We start from the raw sequence: 23,376 nt of genomic DNA on the forward strand, positions 1-23,376 counted from the left end.
GATACTAATGTAAAATCTTGTGTCCTAATGGATTTTTTTGGTGATCTGTGTCCTATTGGCTTTTTTTTTATGCTTAACAACAAAGAGAAAAGAAAAAGCAGGAAAAGAAAAGAGAAACCCCCTACTATCTAACAGTTACATAACTTAGAGAATCAGCCACAAGAAGATGCTCCATTCCAAGGGGGTTCCTGGAGGAGAAGAAAATCTTGATCCTGAGTTGCTCCCGCTTTCGCCAAAAAATCCGCCCAGGCATTCCCCTCGCGCAAAACATGAGCCACCTGGACAACTCAATCACGCCTCAAAAGGTCAAGGATACTAGCAACCAACACAGCTTCCTCGTGGAACTGATTTGGAGGCTTCTTAATCAAGCCAACGGCCAACAAAGAATCTGAGAAACACTCAATCTGCCTATGCCCCAAGTTCCACACAATTTCCAATCCATGGCAGCTAAGAGCTCCATATGCAACACTAAGCCCTGACCACCATATCCAAGGAAGCCCGTGATCCAAGCTCCATCAGCGTGACGAAGACAACCACCAAACCCCGAACGCAATGGAACTCCCAACGAGCTGACATCACAATTAACAGCAATCGCCGGAGCCACCGGTGCGATCCAAGACACTAGGCGCGGTTGCGACGGAAGCTGGGACGGAGGCCACAAGCGAAGCAACAGCTGTCGCTGCTCTTGAATTAACCGCAGAAGCTTCGCCACCGGGATGACATTATGAGCCATCACAGCTTGATTCTGGGCAGTCCAGATGCCCCAAATAGTCGAGAGTCCCGACGCTTCTGCTCCAACCAAGACTCGTTTGATCCACTCCCTCGGTTCACCGGCACTAAAGGACGCATGGCTCGGGTTGAGACCCATCTGATACCACACACGACGAGCGAACCAACAATCTCGAAGGCAATGGAGGAAACTAATTTCAGGAACAATCAATTACATCTATAATTTTATATGGAAACTTGTATTTTTTACCCGTGCGATATTCATTTTTTTTTTATGATTTTTTTTAAATGAGTGTTATTTTTTAATATATGTGACAGATTAAATCATTTAAAGATCACAATTTATTTTGGATATAAAAAATTATAAATTTGTAAGTTTCTAATGTACTCAATGTTTGAGTTGCTATTTCTTTTTTTAATATTTTTTCGTAGTTAGTTTTCCTAAATGCTTAATTTATTTAGTAGACACTAGATTTTTTTTACAATTGGAATAATTGAGAATAAAACTGAGAACGTATCGTTCCACATTTTCTATAAAAAGATCTTTTTCATATGACATTACGAAAGACTTCTTTATAAACTACATTTGAAGTACTGTGAGAATTGTTGTCATCACTATCGCAAATGAGGTTTTTAATCCTTTACGATGTATTGCACGAAAAATATTCATTTTTTATAGCCTATTTTTTAAAAATGTGTTATAATTTACGTTTTAAAAATAAATTTTATGAAATAAAAGAATAACTTATATTAGATAGATAAACATGAATTTGAAAGTTTTTTTTTTTATGAATGTGTCCAATTTAGTTTTGTAGAAGCCAAATGACTTTCAAATTAGTTTTGTTTTTTTGTTTATCTAAATGTCAAGATAGCAATAGAGAAGCCACAACCACCTCTCGAAAGTGTAAATTAAAATAGAATAATGTACTTAAACAAAGTCAAGCATAACAAAGATCTGAACTACAATTTTTTTATCAATGGCCAGACTTAGGGCTCTTTTATGTAAATTTCCATGCGGCATTGTTCTGTCAGGCTTTCGCCCATTGCGGAAGATTTCCCACTGCTGCCTTTGGTAGGAGTCTGAGCCGTGTCTCAGTCCCAGTGTGGCATAGCAGGGCACCAACTTTCATAAGATTCAGAGAGAATCCACAATTTTTATAAGGTCTGCATTAAACTCATTAAAAAATGACCATGCCAATAAAAATCAGCAAACTTTAAATTACGGTAAGTGTCTCTATGCCAGTATCATACATACCAATCCTTTGGATGTTCCCAACAAATACATTTCACAACACAAAATACAGGCACCAACCCAATTGCTAAATGCAAAGACATGGATCAAAGCCACATTAAGAAGCTCTTAAAGTTACAAAACCATTCTATTGAATTTTATGATTTTGGGAGCTGGCCTTGAGGTTGCTGTTGGGAAGCGTGCATGATAAAAAACTGTGTTGTAGTGAGCAAAAGTTTGAGAGAAGAGAGAATTCATCTGCCAAGAACCTAGAAGAGTTGCAGTGTCAAATAACATGAAAAACCAAGCTTGTCAGTAAAATAAGGGATAAAACAACCACATTAGAATTATGCATTTTTATATAAAATAAACTCGAACTACAGGAAACCTAAGATTGAAGAAGTTTAGAATTAGAGTTCCATTTGGCTAACCTTCTATAAAAAAGAAAGCTTACCTTGCCTCGAGAGACACCATATGAGAAAGTAAGCGTGCAAGAGCTAGAGAATCTCGGGGTATAGTGAGAGACCTAGTGCAACCTTTTAGAGCATCTCCAATGCAAGGTTCTTAGTTCTTATTTTTGAGTTAAAAACTAATAACTGAGTTCTTAACCACTGGAGGGAGCTGACGTGGAGTTCTTAGTTCTTAAAAATAAGAACTAGTTCTTATATAAGAGCATCTCCAATGCTAGTTCATATTTATTAGTTCTTAGCACTATTCATGTGGGTCTGTACTGCCACATGTGTTTAAGCTGATAAGTGCCAAATTTACTTAAATTATCATATTATAATTGACACTTATTTGTTCTAAACATGTGAATTATCATTCAAATATCCCCATTTTCATATGTTTGTAAATATTTAGATTTTACTAGTATTATGCTTTAAATATAGTCTAAATCATGATGAATCTTTGGGTTTTGTTGTAGGGATGAATATCCAAAGAAATATGCAAGATTTGGTGAGGTAATGAGGGTTTTCAAGTTTTTTTGGTCCAAAGGTGCTAAGCATCAGCCAAAGGGGTGCTAAGCATCATCTGACAATGGAGACTCCTTCAGCATGAAGTAACAGAGTGCTAAGCGTTTAAAATGGAATGCTAAGCATCATCTGGCGGTGGGGAATCCTTCAGCATGAAGAAACAGGGCGCTAAGCACCTAAAGTGGAGTGCTAAGCACCCTGTAACAGATCTGCAATGCTATAAAACTCAAAGTTCAACACAAAACAGGGAGTTCACGAAAATCAGAGATAAATACACAAACCCATCACTTGGGGAAAGGGAGAACTCAAAGGAGATCATCAAGGGTGACCTAGGAGACTAGAGAGAAAGCTTTGGAGCTGATTTCATCGCCGGGGAACCGTCACGAGTCGGTTTTTCATCGCTCTTCTTCTCTTTTATCATTGTAAAGCTATCCATGGAAGTGGATAGCTAATTTCTCATTTGTTGGGATTAGAACTAGTTGTTTTGATGCTCATGTAATCTATTTGATTTCCTTTCATACAAATTTCTTGTTTCTATGCTAAAGAATCAATGGTTTTCTCTTTTGCTTCATGTTATATCTTAGGTTGATCCCCTTGGGTATTTTGATTGATTCAAACTTGTGTAGGGAACTCACGTGATCTTGAGTCTGAACTAGAGTTAATCATATGTTTCTTTTCCATGATTCAATGATTTTTACCTTGTGCTTCATGCTTGTTTTGGATTGATCACCTAGAACATGAATTTAGATTTAATAGGATGGTGGGAACTAACTATTTAAATCTGAATTAGGTAAAATCATCTAATGATTCTAAGGTCTAGGGATAGGGTTAGATCATTAGTCTATTCAAACATCCATGCTTAATGCTACTCACTATTGTTAATCGATCAAGGGATTGAAGGTTAATATAGGGAGTTGATAATCTTCTACACCGGGGGACTGGGTAGTAAGATAAGAAATGGTGAGAGGAATCAATTGCATAGAACGATATTTGTATGTGAATCAATAGAATACGTAGAGGTCAAACAACGAAACTCTAATCCCAGCAAAACTATCTACCTTGGTGAATCCAACTACTTTATCTGCTTTCTTTATATTTTCATGTTCTTAAACAAACCCCTAATATCTCTGTTAACCATCATTTGAGTTTGTTAGCTATTGAACGACATAAGTATTACACCTCCCTGTGGATACGACAAAACCCTTTACTATACTACAATTGAGTCTTGAGAGATTCAAACGTAGAGTGGTAAAAAATCTTTCAACAAAATGGCGCCGTTGCCGGGGAGGTGTGCCAATACTAATTGCATTGCAATAGTTTTCATTCTTGAATGATTGTGAATATAGTGTATAGTTTTTGTTTTCAGTTTAACTTTCCTTGTTGTTACTAATCTCTTGTGTTAGTTAGCTAGTTCAAGAGGAGAAACAACAAGAAGCTTCTGAATCACTACTTTCAAAATGTTTCAATCATCTCAGACACACTATGCCCTTGAAGAGGATAGGATTTCTAAGCTTGAGGATACCTTGGTGCAATTCATGCAATTGTCAATGATTCATCAAAGGAATACCGAGACTTCCATCAAGAACTTGGAGGATCAATTAGGAAAGCTAGCTAACATGGTAGCTGAACATGGAAGAGCAATGGTTGAAGCTCAAGTGGAAGAAAGTGAGGAAGAAGAAGAAAAATCAAAAAAAGAAGAAAGGGATCCAACCATTCACCACTTACTGATTCCTTCAAGCCCTCCACAGGTAAAGCATGATGAGGATGAGGTAAGCGTTGAAGATTTTGATAGCATATCACATCACCAATGCAGTGATGAAATTATTAATGTTGAGCATATAGATACTGTATTTGGTGATAGGCTTGATGAGCATGTTCAATCAAATTCTTCAAAGAACTTTAAATTTGCATTCATTCATATGCATGTAAATACCTTGACATGTGAGTTGAATGTAGGTGAATTGGGTTTGATTGAGAAAAGAAAGAACAAGAATGAGTTTTTGATGGCTTGGAAAACCTTTGTTAGAAAACTAGATGAAATCCAAGTCAAAAGGCCTAAAAAAAGGAAGGGGTTATATTATAACCCTGGTTTATGGTCACCTTAAGTGTGCAAGCGTCAAGCTAATGACGTTAAACAAGCGCTTCCTGGGAGGCAACCCAGTGTTTTTATTGCTTTTGTTATATTTATATGTTTTCATGTGCTTTTAGAACTAGGATAGTGATTTTGTGGAGTTTTGCTTAAAATTGAGTAACTTTGTGCTTCTGATGAGGACAAGGACAAGGACAAGGGTCATGGAGCGCTAAAAGGACTTGGAGGACCAATGACTAAAGCAAGGGCTAAAAGGGCCAAGGAAGCACTTCAACAGATGATAGCATTAGCTCTTGAGGAAGGAACCCATGTGCGAGAACTTGAGCCTAAATTGGTGAATTTCCTCATGAACTATGAAGAGGAAGTCGTCCAAGATCAGCCCAATTAATTGGAGCTGAGTTCGAATTTTATTTCTAGTTTTTTTCAATCCAATAAGTCCCTAATACACCAAGGATGCATTAGCAATTAATGGACCTGAAGTGGAGGCATGTGGGGCGTGAATAAGAAGGCTTTAAGGGAGGAATATTCCAAGTTTGCATCAGCTCTTGATGGCTGAAGTAAAACTCCAAGAATCTCTTTCAATTGAAGTTAATTTCCTGTTTTTGTTTAATGTAATGAGAGAAAGTTTAGGGGCTGTTACAAGCTGAGCTTGACCAGCTCATTAGGAGTTTTTATTTGAATTTTCAGCTCAGAATTGGATGTTAAAACTCCATAATTAGTCATTAATTGGAGTTAAGACCATGTCTCACCTTTGTAATTCAAAACAAAGCCAAACTCTTTTAAAAGGGAGGGACGGCCAAGCATGGAGATTATGAATGAATAAGATTATTTTTTCTGAGTTAGTTCAGTTTGTTGAGAGTGATTCTCATATCCCTTGAGTGATTCAAGACCTTGACTTATCAAAGGTTTGCCACCACCTTTGTGTGACGTCTGCACTTCCATATCCATAAAGTTCCATTCCAATTCTGTCCATCTTTTCCTTGCACGAAATTCTTCTTTGTTTTTCCCTTCCAACTCTGATTTCTCAAGTCCTAAAATCATCCTAGACGATCCATCAAGCCCTTGCATCAACTTGGGGCATATCATTTGGTAATCAGAGCTCCGGTTCTAGGATTTTGGTTTCTTTTCTTATCTGGAATTCTGGTTAGCAACTCTTTGTCATTTCTTGTTACCTTGATTTTAGTTTTTGTTTCTTTTGGCTGAACCATTGCAAAAGTTAAGCCTTGTTAATTGTTCAGAATCAAAAACAAATTACAAAACGAAAATTCAAAAAAAAAAAACGAAAATTCAAAAAAAAAATGGCTGAATGGTTCTTGTTTAATTAGCCAAATTCAATTGTTCAAGGTAATTTTGTTGCTAGCATTCCAATTTATTTTCTTCTTTCTGTTTGTTCTTGAATTCTTCTTTAGTCTCTAAATATTTGGAGTCCTTTCCATTTCTGTGGTGATTTGTCTTGTCTTCTTTTGTTTCATATTCTAAAGTCTATTCTAATCTGTGTGACTCTACACAAATTTGGTGGCATAATTCTTTGTGTGTCTTAACTTTGATTTACTCAAGAGATTGTGAGAATTTTTGAGTGGAAAAAGGCAAGAGTGCACATCATAGAAAAGCCAATTTGAGGGAAACACGAGAGAAGTGAGGTAAACACTAACATTTGTTTGTTCTACTTGAATCTTTTCATTTGTCAAAGATGTCAGGAGAAGAGGAGGAGCAACCAGCAGTGCGACTCTCGACCATCGAAATGCGGGCTCTTACACAACATCTGGAAAACTTAATGAGGAGGCAAACTGAAGAGATCCACGAAAGGCTGGATCAAATGGAGAACCGGAACAATAGTGACAGTGAAGGCGGGAGGCCACGACGAATTCATGAAAATCCTAGACCTGCTCGGATTGAAGGAGTCAAATTCCAAATTCCTCCTTTTAAGGGAAAGAGTGATCCAGAGGCATACTTGGAGTGGGAACTCAAAATAGAGCATGTCTTTGCTTGCAACAACTATGAGGAGGACCAAAAGGTGAAACTTGCAGCTGCTCACTTTTCAGACTATGCTCTTGTTTGGTGGAATAAGTTTGCAAAAGAGAGATTGAGAAATGAGGAACCAGCGGTGGAAACATGGGCTGAAATGAAACGAATCATGAGGAAAAGATATGTCCCTTCAAGCCATGCTAGGGATGTAAAATTTAAACTTCAAAAACTTACCCAAGGCAGCAAGAGTGTTGAGGAGTATTACAAAGAACTTGAGGTGCTTATGTTGCAAGCCAATCTTGAGGAGGATGAAGAGGTAACCATGATTCGATTTATTAATGGTTTATCTAATGATGTTAGAGATATTGTAGAACTTCAGGAATATGTAGACATGGAAGAATTGCTGCACAAGGCCACTAAAGTTGAGCAACAACTCAAAAGGAAAGGGCTTGCAAGGAAGAGTTCTACCAATTCCAATTCATCTTGGAGAGACAGAATGAAGAATGAAGGGCCGAGCACCCTTAGCAAACCAGCCACCAAACCACAAGCTTCAGCTTCTTCAAAACCTCTTGAACAACCATCCAAAAAGAGCAAAGAGGTCAAGTGCTTCAAATGCCAAGGTATGGGACATTATGCTTATGAATGTGCCTCCAAAAAGACCATGATTCTTAAGGATGATGGAGACTACACCAGTGAGTCCGAAGGAGAACAAAGTGAAGAAGAAGAGGAGGCAGCCATGAATGGTGAACTGTTGATGATCCGAAGAATGCTTGGTAGCCAACAAAAGCCAAAGAAAGAAAGCCAACGAGAGAATATCTTTCACACAAGATGTTCTGTCAATGGGCAGATTTGCTTGATGATTGTTGATGGCGGGAGCTGTACTAATGTGGCTAGTGAAAGAATGGTGGAGAAGCTGAACCTGGTCACAAAACCACATCCTTGGCCATACAAACTTCAATGGCTCAGCCACTATGGAGAAATACAAGTAAGTAAGCAAGTTGAAGTTGACTTTTCCATTGGCAAATACAGGGATAAGGTTCTTTGTGATGTTGTTCCCATGGAGGCTAGTCACATACTGCTGGGAAGACCATGGCAATATGACACCAACTCTGATCATAATGGCAGCACCAACAAGATCTCATTCCAACATCATGGCCAGAAAATTACGCTCAAACCTTTGAGCCCTAGGGAGGTGCGTGAGGATCAAAAGAAAATGAGAGAAAAGATTGAACAAGAGAGAAAAGAAAAGAGTGAGACACTTGAGAGAAAGCAAAAAGAAAAGAGTGAAATACTTGAGAGAAAAGAAATTTGTTTGATAAAAAAGAGAGAGGTGAAAAGGATGATAGCTTCAAAACAGATCCTATACTTGATGTTTTGCAAAAATCAGATTTTGAACACTAACACTTTTGAAAATTTTGAACTGCCTTCTAGTGTTAAATCTCTTTTGCAGGATTATGAGGATGTGTTTCCAACAAGTGTTCCAAGTGGTCTACCACCACTGAGAGGAATTGAGCATCAAATTGATCTCATTCCGGGAGCTTCTTTGCCTAATAGGCCAGCATATAGAAGCAACCCACAAGAAACCACTGAAATTCAAAGACAAGTGGAAGAACTTTTGAACAAAGGGTGGGTAAGAAATAGCATGAGTCCTTGTGCTGTACCGGTGATTTTGGTACCAAAGAAAGATGGGACTTGGAGAATGTGCTCTGATTGTAGAGCTTTGAATAACATCACCGTTAAGTATAGGCATCCTATTCCTAGACTTGATGATTTGCTTGATGAATTGCATGGTGCATGTTATTTTTCCAAAATTGATTTGAAAAGTGGTTATAACCAAATAAGGATTAAGGAAGGGGATGAATGGAAAACCGCTTTCAAAACAAAATATGGTTTATATGAATGGTTGGTTATGCCATTTGGTTTAACTAACGCACCTAGTACATTCATGAGACTTATGAACCATGTTTTGAGGGAATTTATTGGCAAATTTGTGGTTGTGTACTTTGATGACATTTTGGTCTATAGCACTACTCTTGAACTGCATGTTGAACACTTAAAATCTGTTTTGAGTATGCTTAGAAAGGAACAACTGTTTGCCAATCTTGAGAAATGCACTTTTTGCACTGACCATGTTGTCTTCCTTGGTTTTGTGGTGACTTCGAAAGGAGTGCAGGTTGATGAGGAAAAGATCAAAGCCATTCAAGAGTGGCCCACTCCTAAATCCGTGGGTGATGTAAGAAGTTTTCATGGCTTGGCAAGTTTCTACAGGAGGTTTGTTAAGGATTTTAGTACCTTGGCAGCACCCCTAAATGAAGTGGTGAAAAAGAATGTGGGATTTCATTGGGGAAAGAATCAAGAAGAGGCCTTTGCTGCCCTAAAGCATAAGCTTACCCATGCACCCATTCTTGCTTTACCTAACTTTGCTAAATCTTTTGAACTTGAATGTGATGCTTCCAATGTAGGTATTGGCGCTGTTTTGCTTCAAGAAGGCCACCCAATTGCTTATTTTAGTGAAAAGTTAAGCGGAGCTGCCCTTAACTATTCCACTTATGATAAGGAATTGTATGGCTTGGTGAGAGCTCTGAAGACTTGGCAACATTATCTTTTGCCCAAGGAATTCGTGATCCATAGTGATCATGAGTCCCTGAAATACTTGAAGGGGCAAGGTAAGTTGAACAAAAGGCATGCCAAATGGGTTGAATTTTGGGAACAATTTCCCTATGTCATCAAACATAAAAAGGGAAAAATTAACATTGTGGCTGATGCTTTATCCAGGAGACACGTGTTGCTTTCCATGTTAGAGACTAAATTGCTAGGACTTGAACATGTGAAAGAAATGTATGAAAAAGATGATAACTTTGCTGAAATTTTTGTGGCTTGTGAGAAAGTTTCTCAAAATGGATTTTATAGGCACAATGAATTTTTATTTAAAGAAAACAGGTTGTGTGTGCCTAAAAGTTCCATTAGAGAACTTCTTGTTAAAGAATCCCATGCTGGGGGATTAATGGGTCATTTTGGAGTCCAAAAGACTCTAGAAACTTTACAGGAACATTTCTATTGGCCCAAAATGAAACATGATGTGATCAAGTTTTGTGAACATTGCATTGTTTGCAAGAAGGCTCAGTCTAAGGTGATGCCACATGGTTTGTATACTCCTTTGCCAATCCCTGAATACCCTTGGGTTGACTTGTCTATGGACTTTGTTTTAGGTCTCCCTAGAACAAAGAATGGTAAGGATTCAATTTTTGTGGTTGTTGATAGGTTTTCAAAAATGGCTCACTTTATTCCTTGCAGGAAAGCTGATGATGCTTGTCACGTTGCTGATTTGTTCTTTAAAGAAGTTGTAAGACTTCATGGGATGCCTAGAAGCATAGTTAGTGATAGGGACACCAAGTTCCTAAGTCACTTCTGGAGGACTTTATGGGGGAAGTTAGGCACTAAACTTTTGTTCTCTACCACTTGCCACCCACAAACTGATGGGCAAACTGAGGTGGTTAATAGGACCCTAGGCACCTTGCTTAGGACTGTCCTTAAGGCCAATTTAAAGGCTTGGGAGCCGTGTTTGCCTCATGTTGAATTTGCTTACAATAGGGCTGTACATAGCACTACCAATTGCTCTCCATTTGAAGTAGTGTATGGATTTAACCCTTTGACTCCTCTTGATTTGTTGCCTATGCCTAACATTTCTGTTTTCAAGCACAAGGAAGGACAGGGCAAAGCTGAATATGTCAAGAAGATGCATGAGCGTGTGAAGGCTCACATTGAGAGAAAGAATGAGAGTTATGCTAGGCAAGCTAACAAGGGAAGAAAGGAGGTGGTGTTCCAACCCGGAGATTGGGTTTGGGTGCACATGAGGAAGGAAAGGTTTCCAGAACATAGGAAATCCAAACTCCAACCTAGAGGGGATGGACCTTTTCAAGTACTTGAGAGAGTCAATAACAATGCCTATAAAATAGAGCTTCCAGGTGAGTATAACATCAGCTCAACCTTTAATGTCTCTGATTTATCTCTCTTCGATGCAGATGGAGGAGAATTTGATTTGAGGTCAAATCCTTTTCAAGAGGGAGGGAATGATGAGGACAAGGACAAGGACAAGGGTCATGGAGCGCTAAAAGGACTTGGAGGACCAATGACTAAAGCAAGGGCTAAAAGGGTCAAGGAAGCACTTCAACAGATGATAGCATTAGCTCTTGAGGAAGGAACCCATGTGCGAGAACTTGAGCCTAAATTGGTGAATTTCCTCATGAACTATGAAGAGGAAGTCGTCCAAGATCAGCCCAATTAATTGGAGCTGAGTTCGAATTTTATTTCTAGTTTTTTTCAATCCAATAAGTCCCTAATACACCAAGGATGCATTAGCAATTAATGGACCTGAAGTGGAGGCATGTGGGGCGTGAATAAGAAGGCTTTAAGGGAGGAATATTCCAAGTTTGCATCAGCTCTTGATGGCTGAAGTAAAACTCCAAGAATCTCTTTCAATTGAAGTTAATTTCCAGTTTTTGTTTAATGTAATGAGAGAAAGTTTAGGGGTTGTTACAAGCTGAGCTTGACCAGCTCATTAGGAGTTTTTATTTGAATTTTCAGCTCAGAATTGGATGTTAAAACTCCATAATTAGTCATTAATTGGAGTTAAGACCATGTCTCACCTTTGTAATTCAAAACAAAGTCAAACTCTTTTAAAAGGGAGGGACGGCCAAGCATGGAGATTATGAATGAATAAGATTATTTTTTCTGAGTTAGTTCAGTTTGTTGAGAGTGATTCTCATATCCCTTGAGTGATTCAAGACCTTGACTTATCAAAGGTTTGCCACCACCTTTGTGTGACGTCTGCACTTCCATATCCATAAAGTTCCATTCCAATTCTGTCCATCTTTTCCTTGCACGAAATTCTTCTTTGTTTTTCCCTTCCAACTCTGATTTCTCAAGTCCTAAAATCATCCTAGACGATCCATCAAGCCCTTGCATCAACTTGGGGCATATCAGCTTCACATGTCTTAATTAGTATTTAAAATGTGTTCATGATGTTTGGAAGCATTAGAAATGAAGATTTCAAAATCTAGGTTATGGACTTGTGGAAATGCATGTATTCTTGAGTGAAATTGGATTCTGTGGTATATCTACTTGTAATATGTGTTTTAACTTTTGAACATGTCCAATTTAATATATATAATGCATATGGTATGATGGAAGGTTGGTATGTTGAGTATTGAAGATTTTGGGTATAGAGGTTGTGAAGTTGTGATGAAATTCAAGTCATTTTGTGTCCAAAACTGCATAAATTCTGCATAATGTTTCCAAATGACATGAAATCATTCGTGTTTTGGTGTGAACTTATGTCAATATAATGTGCTTTTATGTTTGTGTTGTGTGTGTGTGCAAGTTTGAGTGTTAAAGATTAGGTATAATATGTTTTACTACTTTAGGTTGTAGGTTTTTAAGTGTTTTATTTAGGATTTGAAATTTTGATCTTGTGGATTGAGTACTTTAAAGTGTGATTTTAAATTCTCCACATGTTTCGCTTGATGTGTATAGATGGTTTGCTCAATTTTGAAGTAAGAAAAATGAGTGGATTGAAATTTGAGGTATTGAGTTGTGTAAAGATGTTAAAATGCATGTGATTTTGGCTTTACTTTGATCTTGTAAATTGTGATAAAATGTTGAAATTGAAGTTTGTCACAAGTTCAAAATAAAGTAAGACATGTATTTGACTGATTTTGAAGCAAGAATTATGATTAAAATGAGTTTTGGGGTATAAGGTTTTGAAAAGTCTTGAAAAATGCACTGTTTTTTGCTGCATAATTATGCAGATATTGAGATCTATCAAACAGATGCTTAGCACCAATATTTGGTGCTTAGCACTCTGAATTTCCACTCCAGAATGTCATTTTCATGCTAAGCACATGTAAGGGGCGCTTAGCGCCACCCCCTTAACAACATTGAACACCTTGTTTCAAACGAACATAACTTCTTCATTTCTCATCGGATTTGAGCAAATGACCACTCTTTGGAAAGATCTTGAAGTCTATTTTCATATGGAGTTGATTTTTTTATTATTATAACACTTTTAGTTTCTCATTTCTCTCTTGTATTCTAACATGTTTCAAGTGACTATAAGGCGGATTAACAGGAAAATCATATAGTTTGGCCTGAGGACAGTCCATTTCTCAGAGGGAGTGAGAGATCAAGGATTTGAGGAGAGATATTGGATTCAAAGCATTCACATCATGAGGGAGTCCACTTTTCATTGTTTCTAGTTTCTTTTTAATCGTATAGTTTTATATATAGCGCTTGTGTCCTAGATTTCATGTTTTTCAGACTGTTTTCAATACTAGCATGACTATTATGATAATTGCTTGATATGTGCTTAAAAGTGAATTGATTTAGTGATTCCATGATAGAAATTGTGTTTGCACTCATTGACGCCATGACTTGATATGATTGCATGATTTACTTGGAATTCTTGAAGCATACATGAAAATTACTTAAAATCAGGAAAATTTGAAACTTTTTAGCTTGTGAGGGAGTGTTCCTATACACTGTGAGTTGAGCGAACATCACTGCTTTGCATAGTTGATATTGTTTGAGTCTCTGATATCATTGGTTGCATGGAATTGATAGGAAAGGATCAAGGCATATTTTGTTCTATATATATAGTTACTTAGCCAAATAGCCTACCTATGTCATTTAAAATCCATTTGCTACCCCTTGAGCCTGAAAGTTAAATATTTTGTTTTGTTCTTGATTATGACCCTAAGCCTAATAGAAAAACAATGGCTTCTCCTAAGCTTGATAGGCTAAGAGAGCATTCATTTGTGTGGGTTGTACTCAAGTTGGGGAGAGAAGGCTTTTGTGCTAAATTTTATGTATGCTTTGGATTCAACATCTTTGTATATGCTTCAAAAGTAAAAGAAAAAAAAATCCAAAAAAAATGTGTAAAAATCAAAAAGAGAATAAAGAAGAGATTTATGAAGGAAAAGGGTTAAGTTGAAAGAAAATGGTGAATGAGAGTTGGTTTAAATCAAGTTGAGGGCAGTGAATGTCATGAAAGTAAGCTGTGATTGCTCTCTAAGCTTGTTGAGTTTCTTTGCATATCTTGAAAAACCAAACTCTTTGAAGCCTAGCCTCATTACAACCTTGTAAAGACCTTAGTGATCCTTGATTGCACATGTAGTTTTGATGATTGTGGAGACAGGTAACAATCTTGACTTATGTGATTCAGTGATGTACATGAGCGAAACACTGACCTTGCCTGATTTGCATGCCATATCTTGGATTGATTGAGTGTTCCCTGATCAAAAGTAATTGACTGTATGCCTATTGAGTTCCAGGTTGAATAAGAAATTGTATCAATGTTATGCATTCTCTTGTGGGTATCATGTTTCTATTTTGGATCATTCATACAATATGTGTGAAATCTTGCAATTTGAACTTTGAAAATGTTTCAGTCATGCTTGTTTGATCACAGTCTTGACCTTTTGTTTGAGGACAAACAAAGTGCTAAGTTGGGGGGAGTTGATAAGTGCCAAATTTACTTAAATTATCATATTATAATTGACACTTATTTGTTCTAAACATGTGAATTATCATTCAAATATCCCCATTTTCATATGTTTGTAAATATTTAGATTTTACTAGTATTATGCTTTAAATATATTCTAAATCATGATGAATCTTTGGGTTTTGTTGTAGGGATGAATATCCAAAGAAATATGCAAGATTTGGTGAGGTAATGAGGGTTTTCAAGTTTTTTTGGTCCAAAGGTGCTAAGCATCAGCCAAAGGGTACTAAGCATCATCTGGCAATGGACACTCCTTCAGCATGAAGTAACAGAGTGCTAAGCGTTTAAAATGGAATGCTAAGCATCATCTGACGGTGGGGAATCCTTCAGCATGAAGAAACAGGGCGCTAAGCACCTAAAGTGGAGTGCTAAGCACCCTGTAACAGATCTGCAATGCTATAAAACTCAAAGTTCAACACAAAACAGGGAGTTCACGAAAATCAGAGATAAATACACAAACCCATCACTTGGGGAAAGGGAGAACTCAAAGGAGATCATCAAGGGTGACCTAGGAGACTAGAGAGAAAGCTTTGGAGCTGATTTCATCGCCAGGGAACCGTCACGAGTCGGTTTTTCATCGCTCTTCTTCTCTTTTATCATTGTAAAGCTATCCATGGAAGTGGATAGCTAATTTCTCATTTGTTGGGATTAGAACTAGTTGTTTTGATGCTCATGTAATCTATTTGATTTCCTTTCATGCAAATTTCTTGTTTCTATGCTAAAGAATCAATGGTTTTCTCTTTTGCTTCATGTTATATCTTAGGTTGATCCCCTTGGGTATTTTGATTGATTCAAACTTGTGTAGGGAACTCACGTGATCTTGAGTCTGAACTAGAATTAATCATATGTTTCTTTTCCATGATTCAATGATTTTTACCTTGTGCTTCATGCTTGTTTTGGATTGATCACCTAGAACATGAATTTAGATTTAATAGGATGGTGAGAACTAACTATTTAAATTTGAATTAGGTAAAATCATCTAATGATTCTAAGGTCTAGGGATAGGGTTAGATCATCCATGCTTAATGCTACTCACTATTGTTAATCGATCAAGGGATTGAAGGTTAATATAGGGAGTTGATAATCTTCTACACCGGGGGACTGGGTAGTAAGATAAGAAATGGTGAAAGGAATCAATTGCATAGAACGATATTTGTATGTGAATCAATAGAATACGTAGAGGTCAAACAACGAAACTCTAATCCCAGCAAAACTATCTACCTTGGTGAATCCAACTACTTTATCTGCTTTCTTTATATTTTCATGTTCTTAAACAAACCCCTAATATCTCTGTTAACCATCATTTGAGTTTGTTAGCTATTGAACGACATAAGTATTACACCTCCCTGTGGATACGACAAAACCCTTTACTATACTACAATTGAGTCTTGAGAGATTCAAACGTAGAGTGGTAAAAAATCTTTCAACAAGCAACTTTTTGCAGATTTTGCTCCAACCATGAGTTTTTAGTTCTTAGCACTATTCATCTGGTCCCACAATACCATTATATTAATATTTTTTATTTTCATATAATTTTGATTTAAATTTAAATGCTAATTCAATACTTAAATTAAATGAATGAGAGAAAAAAAATTAATTTTTATGCTAAGAACTCAAAAAGTAAAACTTCTTAGAGCATCTCCAATGCTAGTTCTTATTTCTTAGTTCTTAGCACTATTCATGTGGGCCCGTACTGCCACATGTGCTTAAGCAACTCTATGCACATTTTGCTCCAACCATGAGTTCTTAGTTCTTAGTTCTTAGTTCTTAGCACTATTCATTTGGTCCCACAATATCATTATAGTAGTAATATTTTTTACTTTCATATAATTTTGATTTAAATTTAAATGCTAATTCAATATCTAAATTAAATGAATTGATGAATGAGAGAGAAAAATTAACTTTTCATGCTAAGAACTCAAAAAGTAAAACATCTTATATAAGAACCTAGTTCTTATTTTTAAGAACTAAGAACTCCACGTCATCTCCTCCAATGGTTAAGAACCCAGTTCTTAGTTCTTAACTCAAAAATAAGAACTAAGAACCTTGCATTGGAGATGCTCTTATATAAGAACCTAGTTCTTATTTTTAAGAACTAAGAACTCCACGTCATGCGCTCCAGTGGTTAAGAACTCAGTTCTTAGTTCTTAACTCAAAAATAAGAACTAAGAATCTTGCATTGGAAATGCTCTAAGATGATTTACTTTTTGAGTTCTTAGCATAAAAAAATATTTTTTTTTGTCTCATTCATTTAATTTAAGTATTGATTTAGCATTTAAATTTAAATCAAAAGTATATAGAAATAAAAAATATTAATATAATGGTATTGTGAGATCGGATGAATAGTGTTAAGAACTAAGAATTAAGAACTCATGGTTGGAGCAAAATTTGCAAAGAGTTGCTTAAGCACATGAGGCAGTACGGGCCCACATAAATAATGATAAGAACTAAGAACTAGCATTGTAGATGCTCTTAGAGTATGGCTATCAGTCCCTATCCCAATCTATAGCCAAACCTTTAAGCATCAACAGAAGATCCAATGAGATAGTCGTTCTTTGTATCCAAATGCTAGAGTTGAAGAGGAGTAAGCTAACATTATCCGAGGTTTAGCTCAATGTTTAAGGCTGAAGTGATTGTGAATCATGGGCTGGCCTGCTGCAGAGGTGGTCTAAGTGAGTTTAAGGCTGGTTAGGGTTAGTTACTATTGATGAATAGTGACATAATCAATCAAGCATAGTGACAAGTCACCCTGGTTGGTCGTACGTTCAAATTGAGAGTGTATTTATCCCCTCTCAATGCTCAGTACCATGTGAGTCGTTGGATTCTTAGTCTTTCGACTCGGCTCAAGTTACGATCACTCTGAGACAATATTCCTCATTGTCAAGAGAGTTATAAGATTGCTTGTCTCTTAATATTGTATTCTTATGCATCTTTTGGAGGGTAGTTGTTAAACCACACATCGAATATCTCACGTTAACCCTTAATATCAAATTAAGCATAAGCGCACAATCCTCCTTGTTAGCACTTCAAGTTGTCGAATTGAACCTCTAGGAAAATTACACCTTTGGATTCTTCTACTTGTTGTGAATCTTTTTCTCCTTGGTCTCGTCTCCTCCATTGCATCAAGTTTGGGTGGGGACTAATTGAGGTCAATACCATCGATGATTTTTTTTGATTTAAGAAGTTGGATATGAAAACGAGACATGTACATAGTAGATTGCGTTTAAATAAGTGAGTAAGTTGTGATTAATTAAACTCACCATACTCATTTATCACATTTATTAGCAAAGTATAGTTGTATTCCCTCAATCATGATCTACTCTACATTTCCTTTCACCTTGTTTCTGGACAGAATCCTCAAGTAAATGTCGTTGTTTCAATTTTTGATCAATTTTTTGTAACAAAGTGCTTTTGTGAATGTTTTTTTACCGACGATGACAAGTAGTACACTGATATAAATCTCAAAGATCAATTGAACACAACTTCAGTGTTTTCCAAAACCACACTGAGCATTTGTTTTTCGAACTAGGATTGTGATAATTCACCAAGTTGCACTAATTCTGATGTAGAAGAATTATTTGAATCTTGGTCTCAAAATCATTCATATGATTCTTCCAAAATAAAGGTTGCGCTTAAAGTTTTGAAATCATTATATAAGACACAATGCTATGCATAGGTAAAAATAACTTATGATGTATAACATTGTGGCTTAAATAATGATTTCAAAACCTCAAGCGCAACCTTCAATTTTGAAGAGTCATATGACTAACTTTGATATATATACCAAGGCTCCAATTCATCCCCATCAGAATCAGAGCTCCTAGGTGAGTTTTACCAATCTTGGTTGGAAAAAGAATGGTTCAATATTATGTGGCCTTGGAAAACACGGATGTTGTGTTCAATTACCATTGAAATTTGGAGAAAGGAAATGCTTGTCATCTCCGGTAAGATGTTCACAGATGCACTAGTTACATGAAATATTACCACAAACTGAAACAACATCATCTGTATATGAGGATCCTGGCTAGAAACAAGGTGATATATAGGAAAGGTTAAGTCGAGGAGTCATAAATTACATACATACTTTGCTAATAAATGTGATGACAAAATGATTATAAGAAGTTTAATTAATCAAAACATGCTCGATTATGTTAACTCAATCTACTCATAGTGAACGCAGGTACAATGCCTCGTTTTCATATTAATTCCTTATGTCACATAAAACCAAGGATGGTATAGACCTCAACTTACCCCCGCCTATTCTTGATGTTGAGGAGGAGAGGCCAAGGGGAATAAAATTCTGTTAAGAGCAGAAGAGTCAAATGATAGAATTTGCATAGAGGTTCACTTGGACAACTGAAAGTGATAACAAACAATTAACTATAAAAAAGTATTTAATATTTAATTTCAATTCAAATAACTACATAGATTAAAATTATTCAATAATTATAATATGTCTAATAATTAAAGTAATTATACGAGTTTAATGAAATGTAATAAATATTTTGCTACCTACTATATATTATTTTTAAGGCTAAAAAGCATTTTTGGCCCCTAATGTTTTAAGTTTGTGCAAATTCTGCCCCTATCTATTTTTGTCGATGTTTCTACCCCTCATGTTTTCAAACAGTGCACCGTCTACCCCTCCGTCATGGGTAGACAATGCACTGTTTGAAAACATGAGGGGTAGACGATGCACTGTTTGAAAACATGAAGGGTAGAAACATCGACAAAAATAGAGTAGGGGCAGAATTTGCACAAACTTGAAACATCAGGGGCCAAAAGTGCTTTTTAGCCTATATATTTTTAATTAATCTTTAATGAAAATACTATTTATTTAGCTAATTTTGATTTTAATATTTCTACCCAAGTGAAAAAGTCTTTCATTAATAACATACATAAAAAAAAATATAATATTATATATAAAATATATTCAAGAAGTCATACACATTACTTACCACGAAAGGGGGTGACAAAAGCTCCTCAAGATAAAAATTAAACTTCATGTTCATTTTGCTTTCTCCTATCACCAAGAAGGAAGAGTTTCAATAAAAAAAATATAAAGTAGTCACAGATCCACACCCAACTTCCTATAATTCTTTTACTTTTGTGAGAAGTAAATTTTATAATACCATATTACAAGAAGGGCTAAATTAATGAGAGAAATAGTTTCCTACCATGCTAATAATTTTTTTTTACTAAGTATTCAGATCACATGTCATCAACATCATTTGTTAGCAAGTAGTGAGTGTAATTATCTAAAGAAATAAAATACTACATAAAATTATGTGAAAAAATAAGATATTACAAAAAAAATTGAGAGTATATGAAACTAAGGTACCAGTTCTACCAATCATCCGACTTGTAAGATATTGATCAACTAAAACCTATGAAAATTGACGCAGCATGAATATAAGCTGCATTACGATACTATTGAAACTTGATTGTAGCAATTCAGTTTAAACATTCTTCCATGATGAGAAGTTGCTTGAAATGAAAGAATATAAACATTATACAATGAGTTTTTTTGAAACAATGCGTTAAAGAAAATTGAACCTCTCATTATCTCAAAATTACGAAACAATTGAAATTATCTTCAAAGTTTGATCCAAAGGAATACGAATCATAGCTTCATTCAAAAACATTATGTAAAGAAGACAACAAATTTTGATTCAAAGTGAAGGTTTAACAAAGAGGGAGAGATAAAAGAATTGAGCCATATCAAGAATGTCCTTTAGATGAAGATGGAGAAGATATTTTTTCAATGAAATTATTGAGAAAGCCCGGCAAACAAATGTGAAGATTACACAATTAATAAACAAAGTTGTAAGCGTTAATCAAAGAAGGCCAAGATGCTGATTAGAAATCATAAGGAAAATAGATGCAAAAAAGTGAAGAAATAAAATGAGATCTTAAAGTGAAAGAAGAAGTGTAATGATTTTATCGAATGAGCAAAAGAGAATTCTAGATTTTCAATTCGGGGGGGTTTGATATGCTAGGTTGAACAAATATGGGCATGGTACTGATACCAGTATGGGTACGACATACATGAATTTTGAAAAATCTAAGTTACGAGTAAGTATGTGCACATAATCAAATTTAATAAAAGAAAAAGAGAGAGAGCAAATCAAATTATCATTCAAGTAATATAACATAGGATCATTTTAGTGTGCTGGTTTTTTTGCTACTGTGCTATGTTTTCAATGATCATTGTATATTCCATTTTCTTTCCTTTGTACATGGGTTGAAATACCCCTAGTATTTCATCTTAATACAACTTTGCTTATCCAAAAAAAAAAAGTAATATAACATAGAAGAATATTACTCTTGTGTAGACCTAACGATCACTTTAGCAAGATCAAATAAAAAAAAAGCAACTCATCATACTAAAATCAAATAAATAAAAAGAACATCTAAGATTCAACAATAACATAGATAAACATTTTCACATATGTTTACCTTTAAAAAAAAAAACATATGTTTAGCATATGCTGTTGTTTTCTTTTTTATGTTAGTTTTTTTTTCCTTTTTGGGCTCACTAGGGAGAGCCTTGTTCCCTAGTTATTCCTTCTTCATTTCATTTTTCTAATAAAAAATTATTTTCAAAACAAAGATTGTCAAAAGCGAAAAGAATTTTTTTTTTTTGAAAATGAAATAAAAGAACATTTCTAAGAAAGAAAATATTTGAGGTCGATAACATCGATCTCATAACTTAGGAAAGGAAATATATATAAAAAGACCAGAGAGTAGAAGAGAAAAAGAGACTTTAGGTTATCATTTTCAATTTTAGATAATATAAATTGAGTTCGAATGACGGACTATTGTTGTGATGTGGAGCAGTGGTGCAAGTCAAAGATAGAGAAACAAGGCAAGAAAAAATGGCAAACATGAAGAGAAGAAATAAATGGTCTAATTTTTCAACATGAAATAAAATGTAAAGAAAAGTGAAGCAGCTTTCGGTACTAAATATCCAAGGATTATCCATGAATTATCTGATAAGTACCTAAGAACTTTCAACGCGATTTTATTTTGAGAGGCTTATAATCTAGGTTGGTTGGGATTATAGACTCTTGATACCACGCAACCAAAAAAATATCAAGAGAGAGAAACAAGAAGAATATTTGAAAGACTATTGAGCTAGGATCGTTTAGAACCAACACTCATTAGACCATGTAAACTAAGAAGAGGTTAAGAAAGAGAGAGAAGAAATTTTGTAGTGAGATATGCTGCTAGATGCATCGTCCATCATATATTTATATAATATTAGGTTAAAAGTGTAGTACAACTTGTAGTACAACTTAAAGTACATATGAGCCCTAATTTCTATATTAACTTGTAATATAAAACTATTTAACTCATAAATATAATTATTTGACTCGATTTATTCTTAATAAATACAAAATATATTACTTATGACAATTTTAAAACTGAATGGTATGCAGTTAATGTTTGTCACAATATTTAATATTTGATAAATATAAAAAATATTAACAGCATTTACTATACATTTTGATTTTTTTCGAATATGTTTAGTATTTATTTTTATTTAATAAATATAAATAAAAAATACAATAACGTAACAAATTGTTTTGAAATATGTAATATGTTAGATTTAATTATAATAATAATAATTATTATGATATTTAATAGAGCATATATATATGTTAAAAAAATTACACAATATTTTTTAGTATATATTATTTAATATAATATTAAATACTATTTAAGATAAGTTTCTATTTATACATATGAAGTTTAATAATCTTGGTCAAATGATTTTTAATGTGCGCGTGCACGTATACCCACACACACGTATATATAAATTAGAATTATATTATATTATTTTATATTAAATCAAATTATATTATATTATATTAAATTATACTATACTATATTATATTATAATATATTATATTATATTAAATTATACTATATTATAATATAGTGTATAATATAATATAATATAGTATAGTTTAATATAATATAATATATTATATTATATAAAATTATACTATATTATATTATAATTTATTATATTATATTAAAATATACTATATTATATTATACACTATATTATACTATATTATATTAAGTTATATTATATTATATTATATTATATTGTATTATGTTACATTACATTAAATTGTATCATATTGTATTTTATTATATTATATTACATTACATTAAATTATATTATATTATACTATATTTTATTTTATTATATTATATTTTATTACATGATCTTGTTTAGTGTTTTTTTTTTATAGAAAATAGAATACTTTTATTCAAAAGAGGATAACCCCATGAGGACAAACCACTCATGAGCAAGGCATGTAAAAAACCCAATCGGAAACCAAAGAAGAACAACTTGAACTGTCAAGCAAAGAACGAGCCTCATTAAAACATTACTAGGAAAAATCCAATGAGAAAAAACTTAGTAAAGGAAAAAGAGTACCACATTCTTTAGTCAACCAAGAATCCAAACCCCAAAAACTCTTCCCAAAGAGAAAAAATGTTTCGTTATTATTTTTCATTATAATAAATTATTGTTGTAAAAAAAAATTAAATTATGTTATATTTCTTAATAAGTTTAATGGTTGTGCACTGTCAGTGTAAATTTTTTTACACAGACATCCAACAATTGAGTGTCAATATTCAAAAGCATTTATGTTTCTTTTTATTTTAATTAAATTAAAAGCTAATTTTCTTATTTGACAACTCATCATTCGATTTCTCTATAAAAAATGTTTAATTGACAGTGCACTAGTGTTTTTTTCTCGTGCGTTGCACAGAGAATATGTCTATTGTATTTGATACATCAATTAGTCAT

General features: G+C 34.6%; 1 protein-coding gene and 1 long non-coding RNA gene across 4 annotated transcripts; both read right to left on the reverse strand.

The window, feature by feature from the left end:
- Positions 1–364: 364 nt before the first annotated feature.
- On the reverse strand, positions 365–868 carry LOC130719184 (uncharacterized). Its single transcript, XM_057569821.1, has one exon. The coding sequence runs from the start codon at positions 866–868 to the stop codon at positions 365–367; it is 504 nt and encodes a 167-aa protein (XP_057425804.1).
- Positions 869–1,898: 1,030 nt separating this feature from the next.
- LOC130717224 (uncharacterized) lies at positions 1,899–21,769 on the reverse strand. Of its 3 annotated transcripts, none has more exons than XR_009012263.1 (3): positions 21,550–21,769; positions 19,505–19,569; positions 1,899–2,229 (listed from the first exon to the last, which is right to left on the reverse strand). It is a non-coding gene; the product is annotated as an uncharacterized LOC130717224 (long non-coding RNA). The 3 variants fall into 3 exon arrangements; XR_009012262.1 differs by lacking the exon at positions 1,899–2,229 and adding an exon at positions 13,997–18,846 and having other exon boundaries at positions 21,550–21,760; XR_009012264.1 differs by lacking the exon at positions 1,899–2,229 and adding an exon at positions 13,997–18,902 and having other exon boundaries at positions 21,550–21,760.
- Between the last annotated feature and the right edge of the window lie 1,607 nt (positions 21,770–23,376).

Source organism: Lotus japonicus, chromosome 5 (genome assembly GCF_012489685.1).
Source record: "Lotus japonicus ecotype B-129 chromosome 5, LjGifu_v1.2".
Lineage (NCBI taxonomy): Eukaryota > Viridiplantae > Streptophyta > Magnoliopsida > Fabales > Fabaceae > Lotus > Lotus japonicus.

Excerpts from the sequence above, each read along its gene's own strand:
- LOC130719184 (XM_057569821.1), bottom strand. The coding sequence starts at position 868 with ATGGGTCTCAACCCGAGCCATGCGTCCTTTAGTGCCGGTGAACCGAGG.